This window comes from Eschscholzia californica, unplaced genomic scaffold (assembly GCF_041429995.1).
Source record: "Eschscholzia californica isolate CP2 unplaced genomic scaffold, dmEscCali1.0.p SCAF_4, whole genome shotgun sequence".
In the NCBI taxonomy this organism is placed as follows: Eukaryota; Viridiplantae; Streptophyta; class Magnoliopsida; order Ranunculales; family Papaveraceae; genus Eschscholzia; species Eschscholzia californica.
This window is the reverse complement of record NW_028238461.1, coordinates 16,813,167-16,840,024: the sequence shown is the minus strand read 5'-3', so window position 1 is coordinate 16,840,024 and position 26,858 is coordinate 16,813,167. Positions and strand designations below refer to the sequence as shown.

At 37.9% G+C, this 26,858-nt stretch overlaps 2 protein-coding genes and 1 pseudogene across 3 annotated transcripts in view; 1 reads left to right on the top strand and 2 right to left on the bottom strand.

Moving 5' to 3' along the window:
• The window catches only part of LOC147543264 (zinc finger (C3HC4-type RING finger) family protein / BRCT domain-containing protein), a 55,856-nt gene that overhangs the window by 28,708 nt on the left and 290 nt on the right, over window positions 1-26,858 (bottom strand). The gene's annotated exons all lie outside the window — the stretch shown is intronic.
• Window positions 1,726-26,794, top strand: LOC147543265 (enolase 1, chloroplastic-like; annotated as a pseudogene). Its single transcript, XR_015223531.1, has 11 exons — window positions 1,726-1,733; window positions 1,926-2,167; window positions 2,279-2,419; window positions 4,037-4,375; window positions 20,567-20,869; window positions 21,206-21,585; window positions 22,078-22,224; window positions 22,284-22,334; window positions 23,138-23,240; window positions 26,166-26,203; window positions 26,707-26,794. The product of XR_015223531.1 is annotated as an enolase 1, chloroplastic-like (transcript).
• LOC147543266 (uncharacterized) lies at window positions 23,619-25,416 on the bottom strand. The gene is made up of 2 exons (XM_086632992.1): window positions 24,957-25,416; window positions 23,619-24,759 (listed from the first exon to the last, which is right to left on the bottom strand). The coding sequence occupies exons 1-2, from the start codon at window positions 25,280-25,282 to the stop codon at window positions 23,931-23,933; spliced, it is 1,155 nt and encodes a 384-aa protein (XP_086489118.1). The 5' UTR covers window positions 25,283-25,416; the 3' UTR covers window positions 23,619-23,930.

Here is a 26,858-nt window from a genome sequence, read left to right as displayed (position 1 = left end):
CCGATTCGGGCACTTCTAGGGCTCGGATTGGGCTGATTTTTGGAGGGACGTTTCCTTATGTTATGAACATTAAATCTGCCAATTTTGGATGGGTTTGGACGTCATCTCCTTAGGGAATTGAGAAAATACCAATAGTTGCTATTTTCGACTATTTCCCTAAATCTTATTCTAAAGGGTGTTTTGGGAAACCTAAAAGGAGGTGGATTCTTATTAGGGTTCTATATAAACACTCTTAGGGCAGAGAATAAGGTGTGGAATTTCTCTCTAAGCTTTCTTACTCTACCACATCAAGTAGAGAGGAGAAAGTGAGCTAATTCCCATTACTATCTATCTAGTCAAAGAAGAAGGTGTTCTTCTATCCAACCACCATTGGTGTGCTAGCTATACAACAAGGTGGGAGATCAAGTTGATTACTCGTGTCCCAAGTAGAGGAGCTACACTTGAAGCTCTTGGTCTTCTTCAATCAATTCAACTAGTCCGAGGGAAAAGCGATTAAGGTAATTTACTATCTCCATTAGTTTAATTACTAGTTTTGCATGTGATCCTGGGAATACTAGTGTAGACATTAGATGTCTTATTTCCGCTATAAACACTAGTATAAGAGTTTAAATCCCTACATGTCCCTGGACGACAGATCACTGACAACATAATTATCTGTCGGGAACTGTCACATTATTTCAAAACTAAAAGCGGTGCAAAAAGCTATTTTGGGTTGAAACTCGACGTGTCCAAAGCTTTTGACCGAGTAGAATGGTCCTACTTGGAGAAGATTATGTCCCAGTTGGGCTATTCGAACCATTGGATCAAGATGATCCACACCTGCATCTCCACCTCCTCGATGTCTGTCCTTATCAACGGTCGCCTTGACCCCTCCTTCAATGTTTCCAGAGGCATCAGGCAAGGCGACCCCCTCTCCCCTTCCTATTCGCCTTAGCGATGGAAGGGCTTAGCAGGCTTCTGGACTCACCTGGCATTCCTCACAACTTTATTGACTTCAAAATCCCTAACTCGGACATCTCCATCAACCACCTTCTGTTCGTTGATGACTGCATCATTTTTTGCCAGAATTCTCTTGATAATATTACCAACCTTAAGCAGATCCTCGGTTCTTTCAGTGCCACCTCCGGGCAAATCATCAACTACACCAAATCCACCATCTTCTTCTCCAAGAATACCCATCCCAAATTCAAACGTATGATTATCCGTAACCTTAAGGTGCATCAATCCTCCTCTCTTGATAAATACCTTGGCACTCACCTTTTCATAGGAGCAAACAAGAAACAGGCGTTCTCTACCATCCTCGATCAGATCCACAACAAACTCTCCAAGTGGCACACCAACCTGCTCTCTCAAGTTGGCCACTCCATTGTTATCTCAACAATTGCAGCGATCGTTCCCCGATACCAAATGCAGTGCTTTGTCATTCCCAAAGGCATAAGCAACCGCATTGAGACCATTCAACGGTCTTTTTGGTAGGGAAAATCTAATTCCATCCACACCATAAACTGGGCTGCCATTTGCCGACCACGGAAACTTGGTGGCCTAGGTCTCAGGCTACCCACAATCGATAACGAAGCTTTTCTCAGCAAACTTATTTGGCGTATCCTGAAGAACCCAAATGCTCCTTGGGCCAAGATCCTTAGGCCAAATACTATCCCAAGGTTGACAAACCCACTCCAGCTAAACCTCACCATTCCTGACTCTGGAAATCTCTATCCAAACGTTATGACCAGGTGATTAGTCTGGTTTTTTGGGACGTGAAGAAAGGTACGAATATAAAATCTGGCATGACTATTGGATTCCTAACCATAAGCCGTCGATTGCTAACGATCACAACTACCTCCTTGAGAGCGTGGCTCAACTTATTACTAACAATGAATGGAATATGAATTTACTAAATGTTTATTTCAATAGTGATTATGCAGGGCAATCAACAGTATTAATCTGCAAGCTCATAAAGGCGATTCAATGAAATGGACTTTATCTAAATCAGCTAATTTTACCATTAAATCAATGTACTATCATTTGAGAACCAGAAACTATGATTATGATATTAAGGAGTGGAACTTTATATGGAAAATACCAACGACCCCGAAGATTAAACTATTCCTATGGAAATGTTGTAATAATTGCCTTCCTGTGAGAGGCAAGATTGGCAAATATATAGGTAATCTTTACAGCTGCTGTGCTTACTGCAACAATGAAGAAACTATCACTCATGTACTACTTAACTGTTGTTTTACTCGTCCCATATGGTTTCACTTTGGTATCATTACAGATTCTATAACTAACATTCAGGATTGGATTCTTGAATGGAATAATTTTGAACCAGGTCAGGCAGCTCTTTATGCCAACATTCTATGGTTTATTTGGAGAACTAGATGCGTGTTTCTCCTCGAAAGAACAATCCCCTATGCAGGTAGGTGATCACGAGCATACAAGGAGCAGCAACCAGTCCAACTCGCAAACAAAAGGAGGAAAAACAAGAATCAGGGTGGACTCCTCCAACAAAGCCTTATATCAAGTGTAATGTTGACGCATCCTTTTCGACGCTCTTAGACCCGACGGTCCTTGGTTGCATCATCCATGATGATCAGGCTGACTTCACCATCGCAAGGGCGAACACTATCAAAGGGCAAACAACAGAAGAATGTGAATGTCAAGCTATTTTCCACGCAATGCAATGGGCAGCGTACCTAAAGATCTCGCACTTGCACATTGAAAGCGACAACCTGAACCTCATCAGATACTTGAACCAAGACGGCCCGACGATAGACTGGCAATCAGAGAAATTTATGGAGCACAATAAGATGGCGGACAAACTTGCAAAATGAGGAAAGAAGAATCGTTCTCAACGCACATGGCACTCCGTTCATGAGTTAAATAATGATCTTGGTGTTTAGTTCTTTCTTCCTGTTCCTTTCAACAACAAAAAAAGTTGTTTGAGCTCTGTCCAATTACGTCATGGGTTCAATTCCCTAAAATGTTGTTTTTTATATTTTTTTCCAAGAGCCAACAACCTCCATGCCAATTAGTTTTTTTGTTGAAATTCTATGCCAATTAGTTTAGGTCAATGTTTTCCATCTTACTTCATCTATATTTGTTGGTTTTATTTAACTATTTTAGTTTCAATAGTTAAATAATTTAGTTTAACCATTGCATAGTAGATAATACATTAAGATCTCTCAAACTATGTCTCTTCATTTTGTGCAACTCTTCTCTCTCTCTATCTGTCTCTATATATATACACCCCTAATTTGTAAATCTTTAGTTATTTTTTTTTCGTCTCTCTTTATCAATTATCTCTCCCGATTTTAATTTTGAATTGCATGAGCTGGAAAAGTTAGAACCCAACTTTTAAGTAAAAGCCTACCCAAAAAAGAAATTTTATTTGGAAAATGTTAGGGACCAATGTCATTATTTGGTTTTGGATTTTTCAGTGATTTAATTAATAAAACTTTTTACAGGTAAATTCTTTTAAAATTTATGCTTATTTCTTTACGTGTAACATATTTCTTTTACTTCGCTTACTCCAGGGCCGGTCCTGGGCCTAGGCGACCCAGGCGGCTGCCTAGGACCCCCAAAATTAGAGGGCCCCTGATTTAAGTAACATTATATATAGATAATATTATTGTATGCGTTATTTTATGCACATATACATCACATTTGTTTGGGTAGTAGAGTTGGCAGAGTAGTGTATTAGTGAACCTAAGGTCAGGGGGTTTGACTCCCACGACTTAAAGTGTAGGGCCCCGTCGATACGTTCGCCTAGGGCTTCCCAAAAGTCAGGGCCCGTACTGGCTTACTCTTATGTACAAAATACCCTCCTAAAAATTTGGCATTAGGCCTCTAAATTGTCAGCCACGACCGAAGATAAATAAAAGAGATACTCTCACATACAAGAAAGGGTTAATTCTATTTTGGCCCCCTCAAGATGACAAACTTACCAAAATGATCCCCTAAAGATGACCAGCTTCCAATTTGGCCCCCTATATCATATTCTCGTCATTTTTTTCACCAGCCTTTATTTAATGAGCTGAATTTTTACCTAAAATACCCCTGTTCGAATCTACATATTACGTCATTAATCTTTCAGTTCGGTGCTCCGTCGCCTCCTCCTCTCCGTCCCCGCTAAAATCCACTAACAAGACAGATCATAGGTAGTAGAGGGAATCCGACATTTGAGGTTGATCTTGTTACTGATGGATGATCTCTACCGATCTGTTGTTCCAAGCGGAGCTTCAACTGGAATTTACGAGGCGTTGGAGCTTACAGATGGTGATACGAGGGGGGTTTATGGAGGGAAAGGTGTTCTTAATGCTGTTAAGAATATCAATGAGTTGTTGGCTCCAAAGCTTATTAGTGTTGATGTCAGGTTTGTGATTTATTGAAATATATTGAAGAGAAGAAAGATATCCAGAAGATTCAAACTCATTAATAGTGATTATTTTGTTCTAGCTTAGAACTTAATAGTGATTATTTTGTTCTTCTAGAAACATGTGATGTTTTAAACCAGTGGTAAAATTAACTGAAGGTTAACATTGATAATGGCTAAAATCAAGAGATTCAAACTCATTAAACTTCAGCATTGTCAATTAGGTCTTAAGGACTAAATTGACAAAGTCACCCTTTTCAAAAGGCATAGAGACTGGTAATCTATTAGGACTCATACAGTGTTATGCAGACCTATAAGTTTACTTGCAGAAGCTAACGAGAGAAACTTCAAATACGTACTCTGACAACTTCATGAAGTATGGAAACGTACAAATCATAAAGTATAAGTCGGAATGTTTGAATGGTTCAAACAAAATACAAACCGAAGTAAAAGAATCATTTTGACAAGAGAGTTTAAGTCATCCGATTAGATTGGAGTGATAAAAACTTGAGTCAAATACTAAATAACCATCAAAGGAGTTGAGAAAACGTTTCCCAACTCGCTCCATGGAACACATCTGAGGGATGGTGGATTCAGTGGGAGTAATCGAACATTGCTATGCATAATTCGATCAAAGATGGGTTTGAGCCAGTCTTCCGAATATTTTGGGACATATTCTATAAACGATTATTTTCACACTTACCAAAGTCCGTTTAACAGCTAAGCTTGTAAAAGCATTACAAAACTTAGTTAATATCTGACGCAATTTCTTTAGAAGAAATTTGGGCTTCTTCCACAAACAATCAAGAGAACAAAGTGTTTGTTGCTCATGATAGTATTCTTCTAGTAATTAGCACACCTAGTAGTCTGGGAGAAAAGCACTAATTATTACAAGAATAAGTGGGAGAATAGTACAAGTCGATTTAATTCGATCATGAGAAAAATCATGAAGAGTCATGAAGAACAATCATGAAACTTGTACAAGACGATTAAATTCGACCAAGAGCAACAAACTGCAACTCCTCGGAAAAGGAAAGGTTAAAGATATGATCTTGTAAACCCACCGCACAAAAGCGAATGTCATCCGTAGGAGAACTCTCAAAGCGAGTGAAAGTGTCTCTAAAGGAATATCTCAAAGTAGTTGAGAAAATTCCAAATTGTTGTTCAAAAGCCCTGAAAGGTCAAAATAAAATCTTAAAGACTCAGAAAATAAAGGTTATTTCTGAAGAGATAAAAGACCTGCGCAGAAACGGAAACTGACTCTAGATTTTGGCTAGAAGCCAAAATCATCGTGGAATCCATATCTCGTCAAGACATGAAGCTTGATAATTTAAGTCAACAGAAGACCTAAATTGGTTTTCCAAAGTAGAAAACTGAGAAGGATGGAAACATTCATGTTTCCCGAAACTAGACAAAAAGAATAAGATTCTTCCAATCAAGTTATGTCCATAAGCATGCTTCAGAAATCTATCGACGGATTAAAAGAACGCAAGAGTTAGAACCTTCGATTCAAAAAGGCAATCAAAGAAGTTTGATTCCTGAGGAATGAAGAAAATCTTGAATCACGGGTTTCAAGAAGGCAAGTGGGAGAAACAAACCTTCCGGGTCCGTATGCTGAGTACATTCAAAAGATTGAGTACGACATTAGATGTTGTGTAACAGTGAACACACTGACTCAATAAAAGGACCACACACAAGGATGAAATGCCATTTTGGGCATCTGAAGATCTATAAGCATAGATCAAAAGGATGATAGGATTGGAGAGACTCATTACGCTGAGATGCTTGAGATTCGAAACAAAAAATCTAAGACTCGGAAAGTCTAAAAGAATTTCGACCCAAAAACTTATGACAGAGAGCGTTGCGAGACTCGGAGTCTAAAGACACCGATGAGCAAGCAAGCATGAGAGAGACATTCATGTCAATCATGTTGGACATGATTAGCATTTAAACATCCAAATTCGGATTTGAAAACCGAAACACTACTTAGGAACATCCTAGAAGGCTAAAGGATGAAGTAGTACAAAAGTTGAACATGTCATCGTAGCAAACTTTCAGACATGGAAGGAAAGTAGGCTAAAAGTGTTTAAGCCGGAAACTGTTGCAAATACTACACAAAGAATTAAAAGCCTTAACTCTAGTAAAAGTTACTAGAAATTATCAAGGTTGAAGATAACGGTCTTCAAATTAATTGATAATTAGCAAAGTTTAAACGGATTACATCCGTAGTCAAACTAAACTGTCACCTAAGACAAAGTATGAGAGTCATACACGAGTCTAAGGCATGAGGTATAATTTTAAACCTCGACAAGTAAAACTGAGTGGGTAAAAAGAGTTTTACGGAAGAGGTTCAGATTTACAACTCTCGTTATCAGAAATAATAGAGTTATTTCACAAGTCGTCTAAATTTGGTTTAGTATTTAAACGACAGTCCATCGATAATAAAACATTCCGAATAGGTTTGTTAGATACGTGATCTGATGAATGAAACCCTATTAAGTGAACTTGGAATATTTATTATCAAAAACCCTGGTCCAGGTCATTGCATGGACAACAATGACTCACGAAGACTAGCACGGGAGTCGATGGGATATCGTAGTTTCATGGGCTATAGGAATAGTATATTCTATTCGACTACGTGGGTGTGTAAAAGGTTTACACACTGGATAACCCTCAAATGAGAAGTACATCACTCGTGATGAACGTCAATACTTCTCATAAAGACAATTGGATAGATTCCTCAAAACATGAGTGCTTCACTCATCTTATGTAAGGAATGCCCGACTTTGGTTCCGTCAAACGCCGCGCCGTAAAAGGAGGTTATAAAGACGGATACTGGGAAGGACAGGATAGACATGAAGTTAACTGGGAGTGCAAGAAATGATTGTGTCATCCTAATCACATTAGGTACAAAGTGTCTCAAGGCCACTTGATGAGTAGCAACTGAAAATGCGTGGCCGCGCTCAAACGGATTAAAAGTTAATCGTTTGTCTTTTACAGTTGTACTCGGATATCAAGAAAGTCTGAATGACGTGACGTATCAGATGGGATACTAAATTGACACGGGAATCGAGGCATTGCACTTGTTCTAAGTCCAAGTGGGAGTCTGAAGGAGTTGAAGGAGATGTCCTTCGACCAAGGTGACAATGCGAACAGTTTGTCGGATAGGACAATTGATGTGGAAGATCATCAAGTCCGATTGATTTAGGGATCGTAGAGTTGTAGCTAGAGACCAACTACGATCGTCGAATTACGAAGTAATTCGCGGCTAACTTCGATCGGATCCTACAACGGGTTACACATACTAGAATGCTGTTACCTATTTGGGCAAGAGAACGGTGATGAAATCTGTCTCCTATCTTTCAATTGGGTTATTGCCCTTACTAGAATGCTTATACTAAACAATTCGATCAAGCAATTAGGCACACAAAACACACAATTACCCACTGACAGGGGCTTCGTGGGTGATTAGAGAAATTACCTCCCGTTCAAGACGGGCGATGACCCTTGCAGACGACCCGGGCCACTCTCCCGTGAGTGTTCCAACCCGAGGCTTCGTTTTGGTTTTCGGTTACAATTTATAAAGCCCTCCAATTTAGGGTCAAAACTTTAAAAACCAAAAATAAAAACTAGAAAGTCTAAAAGTCTCTTTCTCACCAAAAATAAAAAATACTAAAAATAAAATGTAAATTTTCCTTCTTGAGCTCCTCTCCTTGTTGCGCCTTTTCCTTTGCTCCTTAGCGTTCTACACACCAAAAATGGAAAAGCAAGTCAAAGTGTCCAAAAATAAAAACTTACCAAAAATAAAACTTTCCAAATATAGAAGTAAGATAAGACAAATTCAAACTTAATCCCCGGCAGCGGCGCCAAAAACTTGATGGGCCTAGAAAGTTTCCTAAATAGGTCACCACCCGCAAGTATACGGGCGTCAAGTAATAATTCCGGTAAGTCCGGTTCGTTCCTCAGAGACTAAGTCAATCTATTCTGACTCCTATAACTAATTTGGTTTTCTTTTGAAATTGATTTTTGTGATGAGACGATAAAAATAACAAACTTGATTATAACAACGGAAATATAATGGAGAAACTTATGAGGAGAAAACCTAGGGTTTCAGAATCCACCTTATCATGTATGTAAAATGACCTAATTCTTCACAACTTAAATCTTTTTATAACTCAAGAGAAGGTAACCATTCGTACCAAACCTCGAATAATAATAATCTTTCAAAGCGACATACACATCTAATATTTTAATTTCGAGACAAATATTTAAGAGATGTTCCAACTATTGCTTATCAAACCCTAAGTATGATACATTAAAGACACTAAGTCTAAACATGTAACATCAAAATGTAAGCATAATCAATGAAGGAGTTACTATGAAACAAGTGCAAAGAAATTAAATTTGTCTATCAAAGCACATCAAACATTTTTATCGTGAGAAAAATGTCATTCCCTCATACAAAACTAAGGCTTCATCCTAACCCTAGATTAGATAAGTTAGCTACTCATGACTAAAGAGATCATAATCATGGTGGGATAAATGAGAAATAATAACATTAAATAAAGAAAAAGAATCGGAGAAGAAAACACCTTTTTTCTCGCAAATTCCCTCTGTGCAGCCAAACAGACCCTTAGGGAAAATAATTTTCTCGTCTTCCCGGAAACGATTTCCTGGTGAGAAAATTATTTTCCTTCTCTGGGTTTTCTCTCTCTCTACTGTTTTCTCTTTCTTTATCACTCTATCCTTTCTCTTCCTCTCTCTATAGCAATAATAAACTCTCTCTTTATGTCTCTAACCGAACAGTAAAGAAAGGGGAAGAAGAAGACAATTTCAATGGATTTTATAATCAATTCAATCTTTTTCTCTCTCTACAAAACAATATTTCTCTTTCTCTTCAAACTCTTTCAATCTAAACCCCTCTCTCTCACTAAGAAAAGGAGAAAGAAGAAGAAGAAACAGAAACAGAAACAAAGTCTCTCCCTTTTTTTTTCTCTCTCTAGGTCTCGGTTTTTCTTATCATGAGCTGCCTCTCTCTCTCTAAACTCTTTCTCTTTCTTTAGCCGTGACCTGTAACTGTTAATGGAGGGGATGATTGATCCTCGTTTCAAAACCGAACCCTGTTGTAATATAGCCGAGAGCCCCAATACTTCTCTCTGTCTCGGTCTTCTTTCCTTCCTCTTCCACCACTCTAGCTTTTAGAAACTTTCCTTCTCCTCTTTCTTCATTCTAAAATCAGCAGCTCAACTCTCTCTCTAAAAATCTCGAATCCCCCCAATCACCACTCTCTCGGCTTTCCTCTCTCTGTATTATTAAGAGAAAGAAAATATTTCTTTCTCTATCCATCTCATCTTCTTTCTATCTAATCAACCGGGTAATATATCATACCCTTTATAAGATCCGTGTACTGTTAGTGTGCAACTCTTTGTTGCTGACCAAGGTCATCGAGAGTTGATGAGATACGTGTACAGCCATTAGATTCGCGGTTACTTGTTTAGTGACCGTTAGATGACAGCTGATAGGCGGTTACGTCTTGGATCCTCCCGGATTATGTTTTATCTTGCATCAGGTTACATTGAATCATAATCTGGAAGAGATCCCGAATAGCACCAGCGTGTGACCACAAGTGTACCGAAAATTCGAATTCCTGTTCTGGATCAGTGCCACGTGTCACAGCTAACTTTTGATTAACGGATTTGGACCCATACTTTGATCCGTTCTATCTCGCTCATCCGGACTCCGATTTGACTTCCGTCTTCGCCGTTGGGTTCGTCTTGGACTCTAGTGTTCATCCGAGTACTAAAACTTCCAGAATACTCTTATCACAAAATGACCGAAATGCCCCTCAAGTGTGTCTTTCTCCCGATTTTAGCTATTTTTCACACTGAACTCCGTAAATGACACCTGGGAAAGAGAAATAGACAATTCATCAGAGTAACTGCTCGAAATGGACTAACTAACCCAAGTTACAAGATTCAGATGGGACATTTTCATGTCTCATCAATAAGAGTGTCAAATTGATCTAGGATATGACTAGTGGGAGTGAGATATAATCATGGGAGTGTCCCATAAACATATCTGATAGGCCTTAAAAGGAATTAGGCAAAGATAGTACAAAAAGGCCAAAAACAGGGTTTTTGGGTCTTAGCCGATTCGGGCACTTCTAGGGCTCGGATTGGGCTGATTTTTGGAGGGACGTTTCCTTATGTTATGAACATTAAATCTGACAGTTTTAGCTGGGTTTGGACGTCATCTCCTTAGGGAATTGAGAAAATATCAATAGTTGCTATTTTCGACTATTTCCCTAAATCTTATTCTAAAGGGTGTTTTGGGAAACCTAAAAGGAGGTGGATTCTTATAAGGGTTCTATATAAACACTCTTAGGGCAGAGAATAAGGTGTGGAATTTCTCTCTAAGCTTTCTTACTCTACCACATCAAGTAGAGAGGAGAAAGTGAGCTAATTCCCATTAACTATCTATCTAGTCAAAGAAGAAGGTGTTCTTCTTTCCAACCACCATTGGTGTGCTAGCTATACAACAAGGTGGGAGATCAAATTGATTGCTCGTGTCCCAAGTAGAGGAGCTACACTTGAAGCTCTTAGTCTTCTCCAATCAATTCAACTAGTTCGCGGGAAAAGCGATTAAGGTAATCTACTATCTCCATTAGTTTAATTACTAGTTTTGCATGTGATCCTGGGGATACTAGTGTAGACATTAGATGTCTTATTTCCGCTATAAACACTAGTATAAGGGTTTAAATCCCTACAGATACCATCTGAAGGAGTTGAAGGAGATGTCCTTCGACCAAGGTGACAATGCGAACAATTTGTCGGATAGGACAATTGATGTGGAAGATCATCAAGTCCGATTGATTTAGGGATCGTAGAGTTGTAGCTAGAGACCAACTACGATCGTCGAATTACGAAGTAATTCGCGGCTAACTTCGATCGGATCCTACAACGGGTTACACATAAGAGTGTCAAATTGATCTAGGATATGACTAGTGGGAGTGTCCCATAAACATATCTCATAGGCCTTAAAAGGAATTAGGCAAAGATAGTACAAAAAGGCCAAAAACAGGGTTTTGGGGCCTTAGCCGATTCGGGCACTTCTAGGGCACGGATTGGGCTGATTTTTGGAGGGACGTTTCCTTATGTTATGAACATTAAATCTGCCAATTTTGGCTGGGTTTGGACGTCATCTCCTTAGGGAATTGAGAAAATATCAATAGTTGCTATTTTCGACTCTTTCCCTAAATCTTATTCTAAAGGGTGTTTTGGGAAACCTAAAAGGAGGTGGATTCTTATTAGGATTCTATATAAACACTCTTAGGGCAGAGAATAAGGTGTGGAATTTCTCTCTAAGCTTTCTTACTCTACCACATCAAATAGAGAGGAGAAAGTGAGCTAATTCCCATTAACTATCTATCTAGTCAAAGAAGAAGGTGCTCTTCTTTCCAACCACCATTGGTGTGCTAGCTATACAACAAGGTGGGAGATCAAATTGATTGCTCGTGTCCCAAGTAGAGGAGCTACACTTGAAGCTCTTGGTCTTCTTCAATCAATTCAACTAGTTCGAGGGAAAAGCGATTAAGGTAATCTACTATCTCCATTAGTTTAATTACTAGTTTTGCATGTGATCCTGGGGATACTAGTGTAGACATTAGATGTCTTATTTCCGCTATAAACACTAGTATAAGGGTTTAAATCCCTACAGTGGCGTCAGAGCCTCTTGCAATGAACTAGTTTTTGCTAAGAATCGAACTAGTTCATATTGGATATGATTGATAGTTTAATAAATTGAGTTTATAAAAGTATTTTAAAAGTGTTTTAAAAATTATTTAAACTCACAATTTGATATTATTGAATGGGATTCAATGAATTTCAAATTGAGAATCAAATTGTTAAAAGTGTTTTAAAAGATTCAATTTGATTGAATTTCAAACTAATCCATGCTTGATTAAGTTGATAGTTATGTTTAAAAAGGTTTTAAACATGAAATTTGATTAATTTTGAATTGGATTCAAAGATTTTTCAAATTGATTTCAAAATTGTTCTTTGAAAAGTTTCAAAAACCTAGATTTCGATCCAAAATTGGTTTGATTAAGAGTTGTTTTTAAGTTTTGGAAACTTTTGAAAAACAAAATTTGGAATTTTGGAATTTAGAAGTGTTCTAAAAGAAGTGTTTTGAGTTTTAGGAAACTCTCAAAACAAAATTTGAAAAGTTTTAAAAGTTTCTAAAAGTTTTGTAAAATTTTAGAAGTGTTCTAAAAGATTTCAAAATTTAGAAAGAGTTTTAAAATTGGAAGTTAGCAAATAAGATTTGCACAACAACAAAAAAAGAAAAAAAAAAATAATAATTTTGGAAACCCTAGTGTCCGGCCAGGAAGCTTCCTGGCCGGACAGAAGCTGCTGGTCGCGTCCAGCAGCTGCAACCAGATTGCCACTGGTCGCGTCTAGGACGCGTCCAGAGCAGCTGGGACGCGTCTTGGAGACGCGTCCAGGTCGAGTCTAGGACTCGACCACCAGGTGTAATGGAAGCATCTGGACGCGTCTTGGAGACACGTCCAGAGCAGCTCGGACGCGTCTAGGACGCGTCCAGAGCTCTCGACCAGACGCGTCTTGGAGACGCGTCTGGGAGGTTCTGGGTGTCTCGGACTAGTCCGAGACACCTAGTGCTGGTCCGGTCCAGCACCAGACACGTCTAGGACGCGTCCGGTGCATGGACTAGCGTCCTGGCTCCGGGCTAGGACGAGACCAGGCCTTAATAGGCCTCGGCCAGGACATGCCGGCCCTATGGGCCGTGCTATGTCCGGACCTTGTCCCAGCCCTTTTGAGGGCTTGGGCCGGGACTTGTCTAGGACTTGTCCCGGGCTTTTTCGAGGCTTTCCGGACCACGAAAAGGGACCATCATTCGAGTGGGAGTTTTTGCCAAAATTTCTTTCGATTCCAACCAAATAATTCCAAAATCAATCCGGGCCATCCAGAAGGCCAAGACGGATTTCTCTTTAAATTGATTTATGAAATCATTAAGAATCGAACCAATATTTTTCCCGAAATTGACCCGGGCTTTCTCGAGCCCAAAACGGAGTTTTTCTTAAAGTTGATTTTAGAAATCATAAAAGATAAAATCGGAACGCACCATTAGTTGAATTCTTCGAATTTAGACTTAAGGTTCGTCATGTGACATGTGATGTCAACAAAAGTATCTCCCAAGATAATCATGCATATATAATTCTTAGCCTCGATATATTATATGATTGCATGTGATGTGAATGCGGGAAACTAGTATGGCCATAGATTTATATCTTTATTCTTGTTTTAAGCACGGATGGGTGCATGCTTTGTAATTAATTTTAATTTCAAGTTTATACGATCTGCGAATCGTTAGAGTCTTGTAATTAGAGTTTAGGGTCTATGAGTCCATTGAAGAAACTCGAGGATGAAATCCAAAGGCGAGTGGGAGAAATCAATGGAGGTTCAAAGATGGCGATCTAAGACGAACCGAAAGGCGAAACAAGAAGAAAACCAAAGGAGATTAGATCTTCTAGGTTAGGGGCCATACTAGGATCCATGTCTGCTTGATTTACTTTCTCGCGCGCATTTACTTACTTATTTATGCTTTATGTCGTGGACGTTAGTTAGGCTAAATAGTTCACTATAACAAACGCCAGACTAGCGTAAAAGTCCCCAAAACGTAATCTTGAGTAATCGCCTATCCAGATTAAGACACTCGTTGCGCCCTTGTTCGAGGAAGGTGGGTCGGCCTTCGCAGAGTACCTCCTCTACCTTGGGACAATGCGGGTAGGTCTATAGAAGAGGCCTACACGTCTAAATGGTTCTACTCAACGAGATCAGCAAGAGAGTCTTAGATACTCGAGGCAAAAGGATAGATTAGTCATTCATTAATGAAATCTATCAACCAAGAGTCATAAGGTATGATCAGTGAAGTAGTTCACTCACCCGGAACGACGGAGTCAAAGGGTAGGGCCTTCGTCCGCTTTACTCCGAAGAACTGGGGTCTTGGAATCACTTATTCAATCGGGGACGATTTTTATTGAATAATGTGGGAAAACTAAGTTTTTGAAAAACGATAACGAGTTTTAAAACTTTGTCATTTCTTTATGTAGTTTTAAGATGACACAAACGATTTCAACATTGAATCACACCTTAGGGAGGTGTTGATCCACTTCCTAGAATGGAAGAATAAATCCGAGAATAGTTCTCAGATTCAAAAGGAAGGTCACTAGAATACTCAATCCCAATGTTGACTCATACAAGAGAAGGTCAAAAGCCTTTTGCAAGCAATCGTATAACATTCTCTTTGAAAGAGCAATGGATGCTAGCACGACCATTAAGACAAACTGAGGAAGAAATTCCTACAAAAGTCATAAATGGGGAGGTACGAGACCTCCAAGGCAATCTGAAAGTCATCCTAAAGGAAGACAACAGAATACATCTATCACCCAAATTCAATATCGATTGAACAAAGATAGATAAGACCTTAAATGAGTCACTCAGATTGTTACGAACAAACTGAGCAGAACATACGGGAATATCTAATCTAAGAAAGGTTCTTGAGATTTGGTACAAAGAATCTAAGAAAGAGCTCTTGAGATTCAAAAGGGCAAAAGGATCAGTCAAGTGAGACAAACATTTGATCAAAGAAAAGCAGTTGTCGAGTACATGATCAAGAGTATTTCTCATTACTGTGAATGTTTCTAAACAATGGCTAGACCATTTAAAAGGAAACTACCCTTAGCACCTGGAGGACAAAAATGAATGGAATTACGAATTCCGGTTCCGTATCCTTGTTAACAAAGTTAAAAACAAGTATCGTAAAATTCCTTCATCAGGTATTTAAGACCAGATGAGCTGCTCAGTGGGAGCTTAAGGGAATTACATACTTGACTAAAAGAAGTAAAGATCCAAGAGGGAGCAGAAGCAGTAATGCTAGGGATGCTGAAAGGGATCAAAGTCTTCTTTTAGACACTGATCTAGCTTAGAACTTAATAGTGATTATTTTGTTCTTCTCGAAACATGTGATGTTTTAAACTGGTGGTAAAATTAACTGAAGGTTAACATTGATAATGGCTAAAATCAAGAGATTCAAACTCATTAAACTTCAGCATTGTCAATTAGGTCTTAAGGACTAAATTGACAAAGTCACCCTTTTCAAAAGGCATAGAGACTGGTAATCTATTAGGACTCATACAGTGTTATGCAGACCTATAAGTTTACTTGCAGAAGCTAACGAGAGAAACTTCAAATATGTACTCTGACAACTTCATGAAGTATGGAAACGTACAAATCATAAAGTATAAGTCGGAATGTTTGAAAGGTTCAAACAAAATACAAACCGAAGTAAAAGAATCATTTTGACAAGAGAGTTTAAGTCATCCGATTAGATTGGAGTGATAAAAACTTGAGTCAAATACTAAATAACCATAAAAGGAGTTGAGAAAACGTTTCCCAACTCGCTCCATGGAACACATCTGAGGGATGGTGGATTCAGTGGGAGTAATCGAACATTGCTATGCATAATTCGATCAAAGATGGGTTTGAGCCAGTCTTCCGAATATTTTGGGACATATTCTATAAACGATTGTTTTCACACTTACCAAAGTCTGTTTAACAGCTAAGCTTGTAAAAGCATTACAAAACTTAGTTAATATCTGACGCAATTTCTTCAGAAGAAATTTGGGCTTCTTCCACAAACAATCAAGAGAACAAAGTGTTTGTTGCTCATGATAGTATTCTTCTAGTAATTAGCACACCTAGTAGTCTGGGAGAAAAGCATTAATTATTACAAGAATAAGTGGGAGAATAGTACAAGTCGATTTAATTCGATCATGAGAAAAATCATGAAGAGTCATGAAGAACAATCATGAAACTTGTACACGACGATTAAATTCGACCAAGAGCAACAAACTGCGGCTCCTCGGAAAAGGAAAGGTTAAAGATATGATCTTGTAAACCCACCGCACAAAAGCGAATGTCATTCGCAGGAGAACTCTCAAAGCGAGTGAAAGTGTCTCCAAAGGAATATCTCAAAGTAGTTGAGAAAATTCCAAATTGTTGTTCAAAAGCCCTGAAAGGTCATTATTTTCCTTTGTCAACGCAAGGTAAGATGATATTCAACGGTTCCATTAGAAGGATGTTATTGCAAGTTGCAGAATAACGTGCATGAAGACCCATGAGAAACTCAATTGTACGCGAGGTAAGATGATATTCAATGGTTGTTTTGCCAACAGGGCAAGCACATGAAGTGGGTGGAATGATAGCATCCAATTCGTCCCAATAAGACTTCAACTGAGAGTAATAAGCTGAAATAGTCTGGTGCTCCTGAGTAAGGGCAGAAATCTTTTTCTTCAGTTGATAAATGTAGGTAGCGTTAGACGTAGCAAAACGCTCCTTCAAATTCTTCCAAAGATCAAAAGCAGAAGCCGAACGTCTCGTGCTACGTCGGATTTCCTCGCTGACAGAATTGGATATCCAAGCAGCCACCATGGTGTCACAACGGATCCATGCATGAAGTTGCGCAGGATCCGTCGGTTTAGGGAGCGACCCATCGATAAAACCTTGCTTATTTTTTATGATAAGAGCATCATGCATACTGTGAGCCCATTCAGCATAGTCTGGCCCGGTAAGCACGGGGTTAACACCAACAGAAGTTGCATTGTCCGAAGGATGCACATAATAAGCCTCACATATTTGTTGGAGAGGAGTTGAATCTGTCATCGGTGGAGTGTCATCGGAATTCGAGTTCAGATCACTTATGTTGGCAGATTGTCCAGAAGTCATTGTTCTGTAAAGAATAGAAGAAATTATGTCACAATATAAGCGACGGTGCAGAAAGTCACACTTAATATAAAAGTGGGAAAGATAAGCTGTCCCAAATATGGGAAAGTAAAAAAGGGACAGTAGATGCCGTCACAGATAAAAATTCCAAACAGGTGATAACTGTGGTAAAAGAAAACCGTCACAAAAGATCGTAGTGAGGTGCTGTCACAAATAAAAATTGGTCAGTCAAAGTCAGAAGACTGTTTCGGTCAAAGTGGGTAGACTTTGTCGTTCACGGGTTAAGGCTACCGGGTAGGGTTACGGGTCAAGACAACCGGGTAGGATCACGGGTCAAGACAACCGGGTAGGGTCACGGGTCAAAGCAACCGGGTAGGGTCAGTCGATTTTCCCGACCAAATTTAGGGTTCCTGTTTGATGCGCCGTCGCCGACCAAAATTAGGGTTCAGGCAGAGGGTTTATCAAATTAGGGTTTCTTCAAATATGATCGGTTTGGTGTAATTAACAAGGGGGAACTATCAATCGAAGAGGGAGTAGTTGAAATCGATTGATTTCGTCCACCAACAGTAAGTAAATATGGAGAATTCGTAGAGAGAGAAAGCTCTCTGGAACTGCCGCTTTCGGCCAAATTTGTAATGGATTTGGTGGACGACCCTAGGTGATCGTGGTTATTTTCCGACGAGAAGATGGTCCAGGTGTGGTGGTGTTTCCGACTCGGGCAGATTTCCGACAGGAGATTCAAACTCTAGAGTTTGATCGCCGGAGAAGATGAAGTCGTGAACCAAAAATAAGTTTTGGTTTCCGATCTGGAACTGAATAGGTGTTGTTCCGGATTTAAGATATCCTCTGGTATTGAGAAAAAAAACCAGGTTTAATTTGGTTCTGGTATCCTAATATACTAGGTTTTCTCTATTTCGGATTTATATGGAACCGGATTATGTCTGTTCTGGTTTTGTGAAGAAAACCCAGAACGAAACAGAACTAGTTTTAACCTTAAATCGGAACAGAAACAATTCTAACCTAGAATTGGAACAGAATTATTAATTCTAACCTAAAAAATATCAAAAAAATTCGAAAAAAAATTAAATTTTTATGAAAACTGACCTTTGAAGATGGAGTTGGGATGATCAAAATATAACGATAATAAGAATCCGTAGAGCTCCTTGGAAGAATAAAACCGAAGTAACGAAGTAATTATTACCAACAAAAAATCCCAGAAATATTAATTTGGCTCTAATACCATGTTAAATTGATAGAGACACAAGAAATATAACGGTGGCCAATACGCGGACAACCGTTTTTCTTATATGGACAACTATTTTCGGGCCCGATGCGAGTCAATTGTGCTTGACTTAGTTGACTTTGATTTAATAAGGGGACAACTCCATAAAGTCTTAAATACTAATAATTAGTAACTTGTGGACTACTAACAAAAATAATAGTTAAAGATTGAAAACCTAAACTATCTTCTTCTTCATCTTCTTCCTTCTTCTTAGTCTTATTCTTCTTTCTTCACTTCTACTAAAAGTAAACTGTAGTTTCTACCATTTTTTTTTATCAAACCCTACATGGATGAAGAAGACAAAATCTCTTCTTAATCTTATTCTTCTTTCTTCACTTCTACTAAAAGTAAATTGTAGTTTCTACCATTTTTTTTATCAAACCCTAGATGGATGAAGAAGACAAAATCCCTCAATCTGCACCTGAAGAAGTTTTTCCGGACGTTTCTATAATAGGCATTAATGAAATTGATTAGGTAAAACAGAACATAACTTGCGACGAAAATCTGACAAAATCGGACAATTTTCCAGATTTTCGTAGCAACTTAGCTTCTGTTATGCCATATTTTCGCAGAAAAGCGACGAAAATATAGCATAACAGAAGCTAAGTTGCGACGAAAATCTGGCAAGTTTTCTGATTATGCCAGATTTACGTCGCAAGTAATGTTCTGTTATGCCATATATTTGCACAACCCCAATTACCAGATTCATCTTCCTCTTCACCATTGTTTTCAGAGTCGGAACCAACAGATCCATCTTCGTCTTCCACATCTTCTCCGATTTTCTCTCCCATCAGTACCATCTTCTTCTTCATGGTTGGTTTTAGAGTTTTAGGGTTCTAACCTTTGTCTTTGGGAAGATTCTACAACAACTCTCTTGCCTTTGTTTGATGCCATAACCACCAATGCTTCTCCAAGGAATTTCTCTCTCTAGAAATTTGGGTGATGATGAAGAACAAGTAATAGAAGAGATGAAGACTAACTAACCTAGGGTTTATGGAGAAAGAGGGGGTCATCAAATAATACATCTGATTCTAAGAGGACTTGAGTGAAAATAATAGAGAGTTGTCCCCTTAGAAACTGATGTCCATATAAAAATTTAATTTTTTTGCGTTGTCCACATAAGATAGTTGTCCATATAAGAAAAACGGTTGTCCGCGTATTGGCTACCAATATAACTAGCAAAGGTGCTTTCATTGATTGAGTGGGATACATATTTATAGAGTATACATTAGGGTTTGTAGAGAAATAATGAATAAGGAAACATTACAAAGAGGAAATAACTATAATTACAGTTGCTATAATATTAATCTCTTTCTATCTTGGGAGATATCTTCTGGATATCTTTCTTCTCTTCAATATATTTCAATATGATTCTCAATTTGTGTTTAATTTATGTATGCTTCAATTTTTTGACCAAAATGAAGAATTTTTGTTGAAGGAATTGATGATGGTTCTAGTTAGTATTTGATTTTCTATGCTCATATGACATATGAATCAAACTCATGCATGAAAGTTGATTTTTTTTTTTTTTTTTTTGTAAAAGGAGTTAAATTTCCTTCTGCTAACCCAGTGTTTCAAATTGATGCTTTTATCATTTGTTTAATTGAGAGTTGGGTAGAATTCAAAAGTGATTAATTATGAATGATTTGATATTTAGGAATTCGGTGCGGCAGTAGGCTTGTATCTATCGACAAAGAATTTGAAAGTTCTATTGAGAATTGGAGTTGTTTGTATATTATTTTTTATTTTGAAGCGTGGTTATCGAGATCATGGTTGAGGATCTTGGTGTCTAGTTGCGCCATGCAATTGAGAATATTTTTCTCTGTCGGTGCTTGTCTAGTTGCGCATATACAGTAATGTGGGTTGGAGAGATAGTGCTCAATGGCCTGAGTTTGGGTTGGGGTGTGTGCGTGTGTGTTGGGAAGGTGGTTTTGAGGGGTAAAAAATTTCATAGTAGTACCAATACGGCGCCATCTGAGAAGAAATGAGCCGCCTTTGAGAAATATCAACGCTGTAGGGTGCTGCTTGGTTGGTTCTTCCATGATCCTGTAGATTTCTCTCTAATGCTCCCAATCCAAACTCTCTGACATATTCTCTTTCTTTTTTTAGATATCAAGCTGATGTCGATGCTATCATGCTAGAGTTTGACGGAACTCCAAACGAATCGAAATTGGGGGCTAATGCCATCCTTGGAGGGGTCGTTGAGTGTATGTAGAGATGGTGCAGGAGCGGAGGGAGTTCCCTTGTACAAGCATACCCAGGAAATCGCAGGAAGAAAGGAACTTGTCATGCCAGTTCCAGCTTTCAATGTGATAAATGGTGGAAGTCATGCTGGCAACAATCTAGCCATGCAAGAATTCGTGATATTACCTGTAGGCGCGTCTTCAGAGGCACTGTGTATGGGTATTGAAGGTTAGTCTATTCTCCTGCCCGCCCTCTCTATATTTTTTCTTAACTTGTTTAATTTATGTTCTCTCGAGGGGTAAAACTTCGTTGCAGGTGTATCTGAGAAAGTAAAAAAAAAAACAATTAAGGATGTTAGGCCTCATTTAGGAAACTCAAATCAACTTTCACTCTGAACATATTATAGCTGTCAGTATGGGACACTCTTATTAGCTATAATGTTTATTTTTCTATCCTATTCTTCTTTATGATTGTTCAGTGTGAACCTATTGACATAAAATTTGCATCATTGCTCCAATATATTGAACGTTAACTCGCCAAAACTGGTCTTCACCAATGTTATAGAAACTCACCAATTGAAAGGAAAGAACCCATTTGACAGTGAAACTCAACAATTGGTGATACAGATTAAAATAGGAATGGATGTTGCGGCATCGGAGTTTCTAACGAAGGACCAGAAATACAATTTGAACTTCAAGAAGCAGCAAAATTATGGTGCTGATGTGCTATCAGCTCAAAGTCTAGGTGACCTGTACAAAGAATTTGTCAGAGACTTCCCAATTGTTTCCATTGAAGATCCTTTTGACCAAGATGACTGGAGCTCATGGGCTTCACTACAGTCTTCAGTTGATCTTCAACTCGTTGGAGATGATCTGTTGGTCACAAATTCGAAGTGAATTGCTGAAGCGATTGAGAAGAAGGCTTGCAATGGCCTACTGTTGAAGGCAAGGCATATTATTTGACTCTTTATAATAGGAATTTCTTCATTGAAGCTAGTTCTGCTTTAAAGATTTTCTGTTTTTCTACGACCTTTATTGTTGCACGACCAACATCTTCCATGAGTCCATGCCCTGCATACGTTTTACTTTTTATCTAATAGTATGAAATTGTCAATCCCAAAAAGATAAAGAAGGTAACTAGAGTGTCTCGGGCGCCACAAGCAGATTTCAGCTTTAGAGTTGTTCTGGAACCACTGTCTTCAGAGTTTATCTGAGTAGGATCACATTTCCAAATGTCCACCTTCAAACTGTAGTTGCTGTCGAACAACCACAAGAATCATGGCATCTGTGATACTAACTGCTTTTATATCACACTATGTGGCATAAAGTGATATTTACGATTCATCCTTGTATCAGGTTCTCATTAGCTTGTTAGACCCAGATTGGATGGATCATGGATGTCTTATTCTAACTCGTTACGTCCCCATTCTATTGCAGGTTAACCAGATTGGGACAGTTACAGAATCCATTCAAGCAGCTCTTGATTCTAGAGGTGCAGGTTGGGGTGTGATGGTTAGCCACAGGAGTGGTGAAACGGAAGATAATTTCATTGCAGATCTTTCTGTTGGCTTGGCAAGCGGACATGTTTGTCTACTTCTGTTGATATATATTTTGAAATTTTGTATTTTTATATTTATTTTAAGATCAAAACAGGAGCTCCTTGCCGAGGCGAGCGACTAGCCAAGTACAATCAGGTATTCTTTGAAGCTTTTCATTGCTTTTGAATTGAAGGCTTACTAAGATAACTAAAACGAACTTCAGTTCTTAGCTTAGTTGTGGAATCATTTCTAAGTTGAGAGCGAAATATGTAAGCATGACTCAAGAATCACCAGCCTTCGGTTGTGTGTTTTTTTCTGTAGTGATTGTGGACTATATATATTTATGTGCTTAATATGAGGTCTTGAATATAGTTATGTCTTCAACAAATTAAGATCTCATAACAAGTGTTGTCAAAATCTTTCATAAATTTTTAGCTGAAAACAGTTGAATTTGAAAAACAACACTTGCTTTAAGACTGATTCTGTTAAGAATTGAAGCATCCAATTAGTCATATAATAGAAGTATTACACAAACTAGTTTAGATTCATATTTCTAATTTGTCAAAAAAAAACTTTAGGGTGACAGTGTAATGAGAGAAACTAGGTGGTACTACCATCAACAGTATCTCCTCAATAGCTGGACCAATATAGGTGACTTCTTCGGTTTGCAACTTTGGTCAAGGTTAATTGCTTTGCCATCACAAAATCCAGAAGGGTAGGAAAGATCAACTTCGTATGTCGTCTTTTCCTTTTCTATGATTTTAAGTCGAGTGTTCTGTTCCCACATCCCAGTAAAACTCAACCATCCAGTAGTTTAGATGCATCCTTGTATATCACTGTGGTAACAATTTTAGTTTACTGTGAGTCAATCATTATTAGTTTTATTGTTCTTGGTTAGTATAATATTCCAAAAAATTTCTCTTAACCAATTATATTTTTGTTTCTGATTGGGTTCACAGCTTCTGCGCATAGAGGAAGAACTCGGTGACGTGCGTTATGCTGGTGAAGCTTGTAGATATCTGTAGGAAACTGAATTAACCCCAACCATCTTATGGAAGTAAGGTACTGCACCAAATTCTATGCTTTATGAGTAAAAGGCGAGTCTACGACTATGTGGAATCGATACGTATATCTCAAATATAATTAGTTAAAAAATCAGAATAGGAGGTTCTCTTGAACCAATTGTTTTAGTACTCATTTAGCTGTTGAATGATTTGCATCTTCGGTTGGGTGAGGATTTGTTTTCTTGGTTTATTTATGGAATAATTCTACCCTTAAATGCATCAATAATTTTAGCCCATTAATGATTAGGTAGGTTACTTAATACTCAGCAAATTTTATTAGATAAATCGTAAGCCCCATTTCATCAAGGTCTTCTTTTGCTTATTATCATTGAACTGTTCATCAAAAAAAGTTAGACAACATAGAACACAATGCAAATTATAAACTTATCTAATGTACATAAAAATATAAATTTGTATCACAATTATCTCATCCACACACCACGTAGATAAAAATGTTCGATTCAAACTCAATTACAAATAAGTAATGAACATCGGAAAAAAACCAACTGAGACATGATAGCACAAAATTAATACCCTTATTGCACATAGAATTGAGCTAGCCTCCTTAGAGATGAGCGTGCTTTCGATGCTTTTGAACACAATTATTGCTTGAAATCATCATACTAAGCAGATATGATATACTTAACATAGTAGCAGACACTCTTATATTGAGATGTTAGGAAACAATTCATTCCCATTTGCTTCGAATCTGATGGATATGTTTGTATTCACAAGTTAGAATCACTGTACCATCCATTCTCCTTAAAGAAAACTTCTCCACCAGAACAAAACAACTGAATCTTCTCCACTCATATCCTCCTTTAAACTCCTCTACTTTCTTCACTTTTACTTCTCCATCATTCCCTTCTAAACACCCTACTACTTCTTGAATCGACCTCATTTTCTCAACAATGGCCAAACTCAATCCTAATCTTGTTCCTTCATTATGCTTCATCTGTGTAAACCATATAAATCCATCAACTCCACCACCTGTACATTGCTTTTCGGCTTTCTCACCAAACAACATCACCACTTCTTTTTCTATGTTTGCATTCACAGACACAACATTACCTACAGTTGAATCATTTTCAAGCGCGTAAATCTCTTCCCAACTTTGGTCTAGCGTCATTTCATAAAATAAGGAATTCTTCATTTGATCCTTAATTATTCCTTCCCTTATGAACACAAAAGGGCAGTACCATTTCCCCACAATCACAGGTTTAGAACTAATGAGCTCTGGAAGGCGAGTTCGTAGAGGGTCGTTGAGGCCGAAAGCTTCGCCTAATTGACAGTTATATGAACTTGAGGTGTGTACCCTCCATCCTCTCCGTCTAAGAAATTGTGGAGGAAATCCATCTGGAGCGATCGACCTAGCAGTATAACCACGACTAGTCCTTAATATCTCTACTTGTTGATATATGTCTGTTGGATCGAAAAGCCTTGGTGTAACATCATTGACACAATTGGAAAAACAACATACACTCATATCTTCTTCTCTTGAACATGTGCAACCTAGCCTACAAAATCAATTTAAACTGAAATCAGGATTATGAAATCTTTTCATGTACCATCGTCACTAAAACTCAGCGAATTCTTAATTTCCAATTTCGTTTATTACAACCCATGGTTTCGAAACTCATAAGTTGTTATCCTAATACAAGTATTTGATAATTTAGTATTAGCATTAACATGAAAGCTCAAAAGAAACACTTACCCTCTATGTTGACCAGTAGCTCTTATAACATAGTATCGGTTAGAAGACAAAGGTTGATCAAGAACAGGAACGAACCAGACCTTTTTACGTTCAGTTCGACGGTGTTCACCATGTCCTGTTGTATATGTAACGTTAACGATCTTGTTCTGTGGAAGTGGAAAACCTTTAACATCAGTGTCTTTACAAGTACCCCAACAACATGTATCTTCTGCTTCTGTTTCTTCATCTGTTACTACTAAATCACCAGAGTAAGGACCTTCTAGTGTAAGAACTGAAAGAAAATTTGCATCCTTTCTGAACAAAGAAAGTGGCTTTGTTACATACATTTTTCTAGTTTCTTTTTTCTTCTGAAATTTTCTGCTAATCTTGTTATATTTGGATCTTGAGTTTCTCTTTTTATACAAGGATGTGTTCTGGCTGTCATTTCAAATAAATATTTGGGACAAGTTCCTCGACTGACGCTTCAATATTCATTTATTACTATTGACTTGTATAATTTTGCTTAATGAACTTCATTATTATTAAATTAAGGAAAATGATACTACGTTCGGCCAATCTCTCGGCTGAATCCCGACCGGGTGACGTGACCGGACAAGATCTAGTGAGAGAAAGTTAAACTGGTCGGGCATAGAATCACGGCTTTTAAATTAATGTAGTTGTGCCTTGCAGTGGTGAACATAACTTCATAAGTTATTAGATTAGGACTTTGAATACAGGTTGTTGATTTGACTTTGACTTGCTGAAGTTCAATGTCAATAAATTAATGTAGTGTCTTGTAGTGGTTAACATAACTTCATAAGTTATTTGAATACAGGTTGTTGATTTGACTTTGACTTTAAATTGACATAATAAAAGTAAGTGGATCCATCAAGTTGCCAATCTCTAAAGAAAAATCATTGATGAACTTCAATGTCATTCTTTATCAAAAAAAAAAAAATTCAATGTCATTAAATTAATGTAGTTGTGTCTTGTAGTGGTTTACATAACTTCAGATGTTATTAGATTAGGTCCTTGGGAATTTGAATACAGGTTGTTGATTTGACCCCTAGTTTATGACTAGCTTCTTGTTTGGCTTCTTATTTGTTGTAATTTGAGTTTGACCCAATTTTCTTAGGTTCTGTCTGAACTCCAATAAGGGGTACTTTTTTCTCCCCAAATTACCCCTATGACTTTAATACTCAGTTTGTCTTTTCTTTTGTTTTTGAACAGTCTCTTATATTAAACAAACAAAAGGTGAAGGAATCAAGGTAACGAAACCAATGGTTTGTTTTCTCTCTCCTCTGTGTTTCTCATCATCTTCTCCCTTTTCTTCTGTTTCTTTTTCTTTCCAAGTCATCTTCTTTTTTCTCTCATTTTCTTCACAGGATGGAATTATGAGAAAAAGTCAAACTCCACTTAATGAAAAACAATGAACTAAACAGAAAATTGGTTTTAAACTAGGGGTCCTTCTAATATGCCCTTAGAATACATGATTTTAAGTCAAGTATTCCCATTTCCCAGTAAAACTTAACTTTTTTCAGTAGTTTAGATGCATCCTTATATCACGGCGGCAACACTTTATAGTCGCTAAAGAGACAATCTTTGATATTATTCTTGTTCTTAGTTAGCCCAAAATATAATCACGACCAAGACTTATTATAGTCTATAAATGAGCCACTCTTAGATACTAGTATTCTTTCTCTTGGTTGGCAAAGTATTCCAAAAATCTTCTCCGCACCTATTTTATTTTTGTTTCTGATTGGATTTACAGCTTCTGCGCGTCGAAGAAGAACTTGGCAGCGTGCAGTTACGCTTTCAGATGTTTGTAGAAGAAAGAATTAACCCAAGCATCTTATTGAATAAGGTACCGCACCAAACGTTATGCTTATTTATGACGAAAAAGCGCGTCTATGTGGAAGCAAT

Excerpts from the sequence above, each read along its gene's own strand:
- LOC147543266 (XM_086632992.1), bottom strand. The coding sequence starts at position 25,282 with ATGTATGTAACAAAGCCACTTTCTTTGTTCAGAAAGGATGCAAATTTT. Across the intron at positions 24,760-24,956 it reads GCTACTGGTCAACATAGAGG|GCTAGGTTGCACATGTTCAA; the intron begins GTAAGTGTTTCT and ends TTGATTTTGTAG.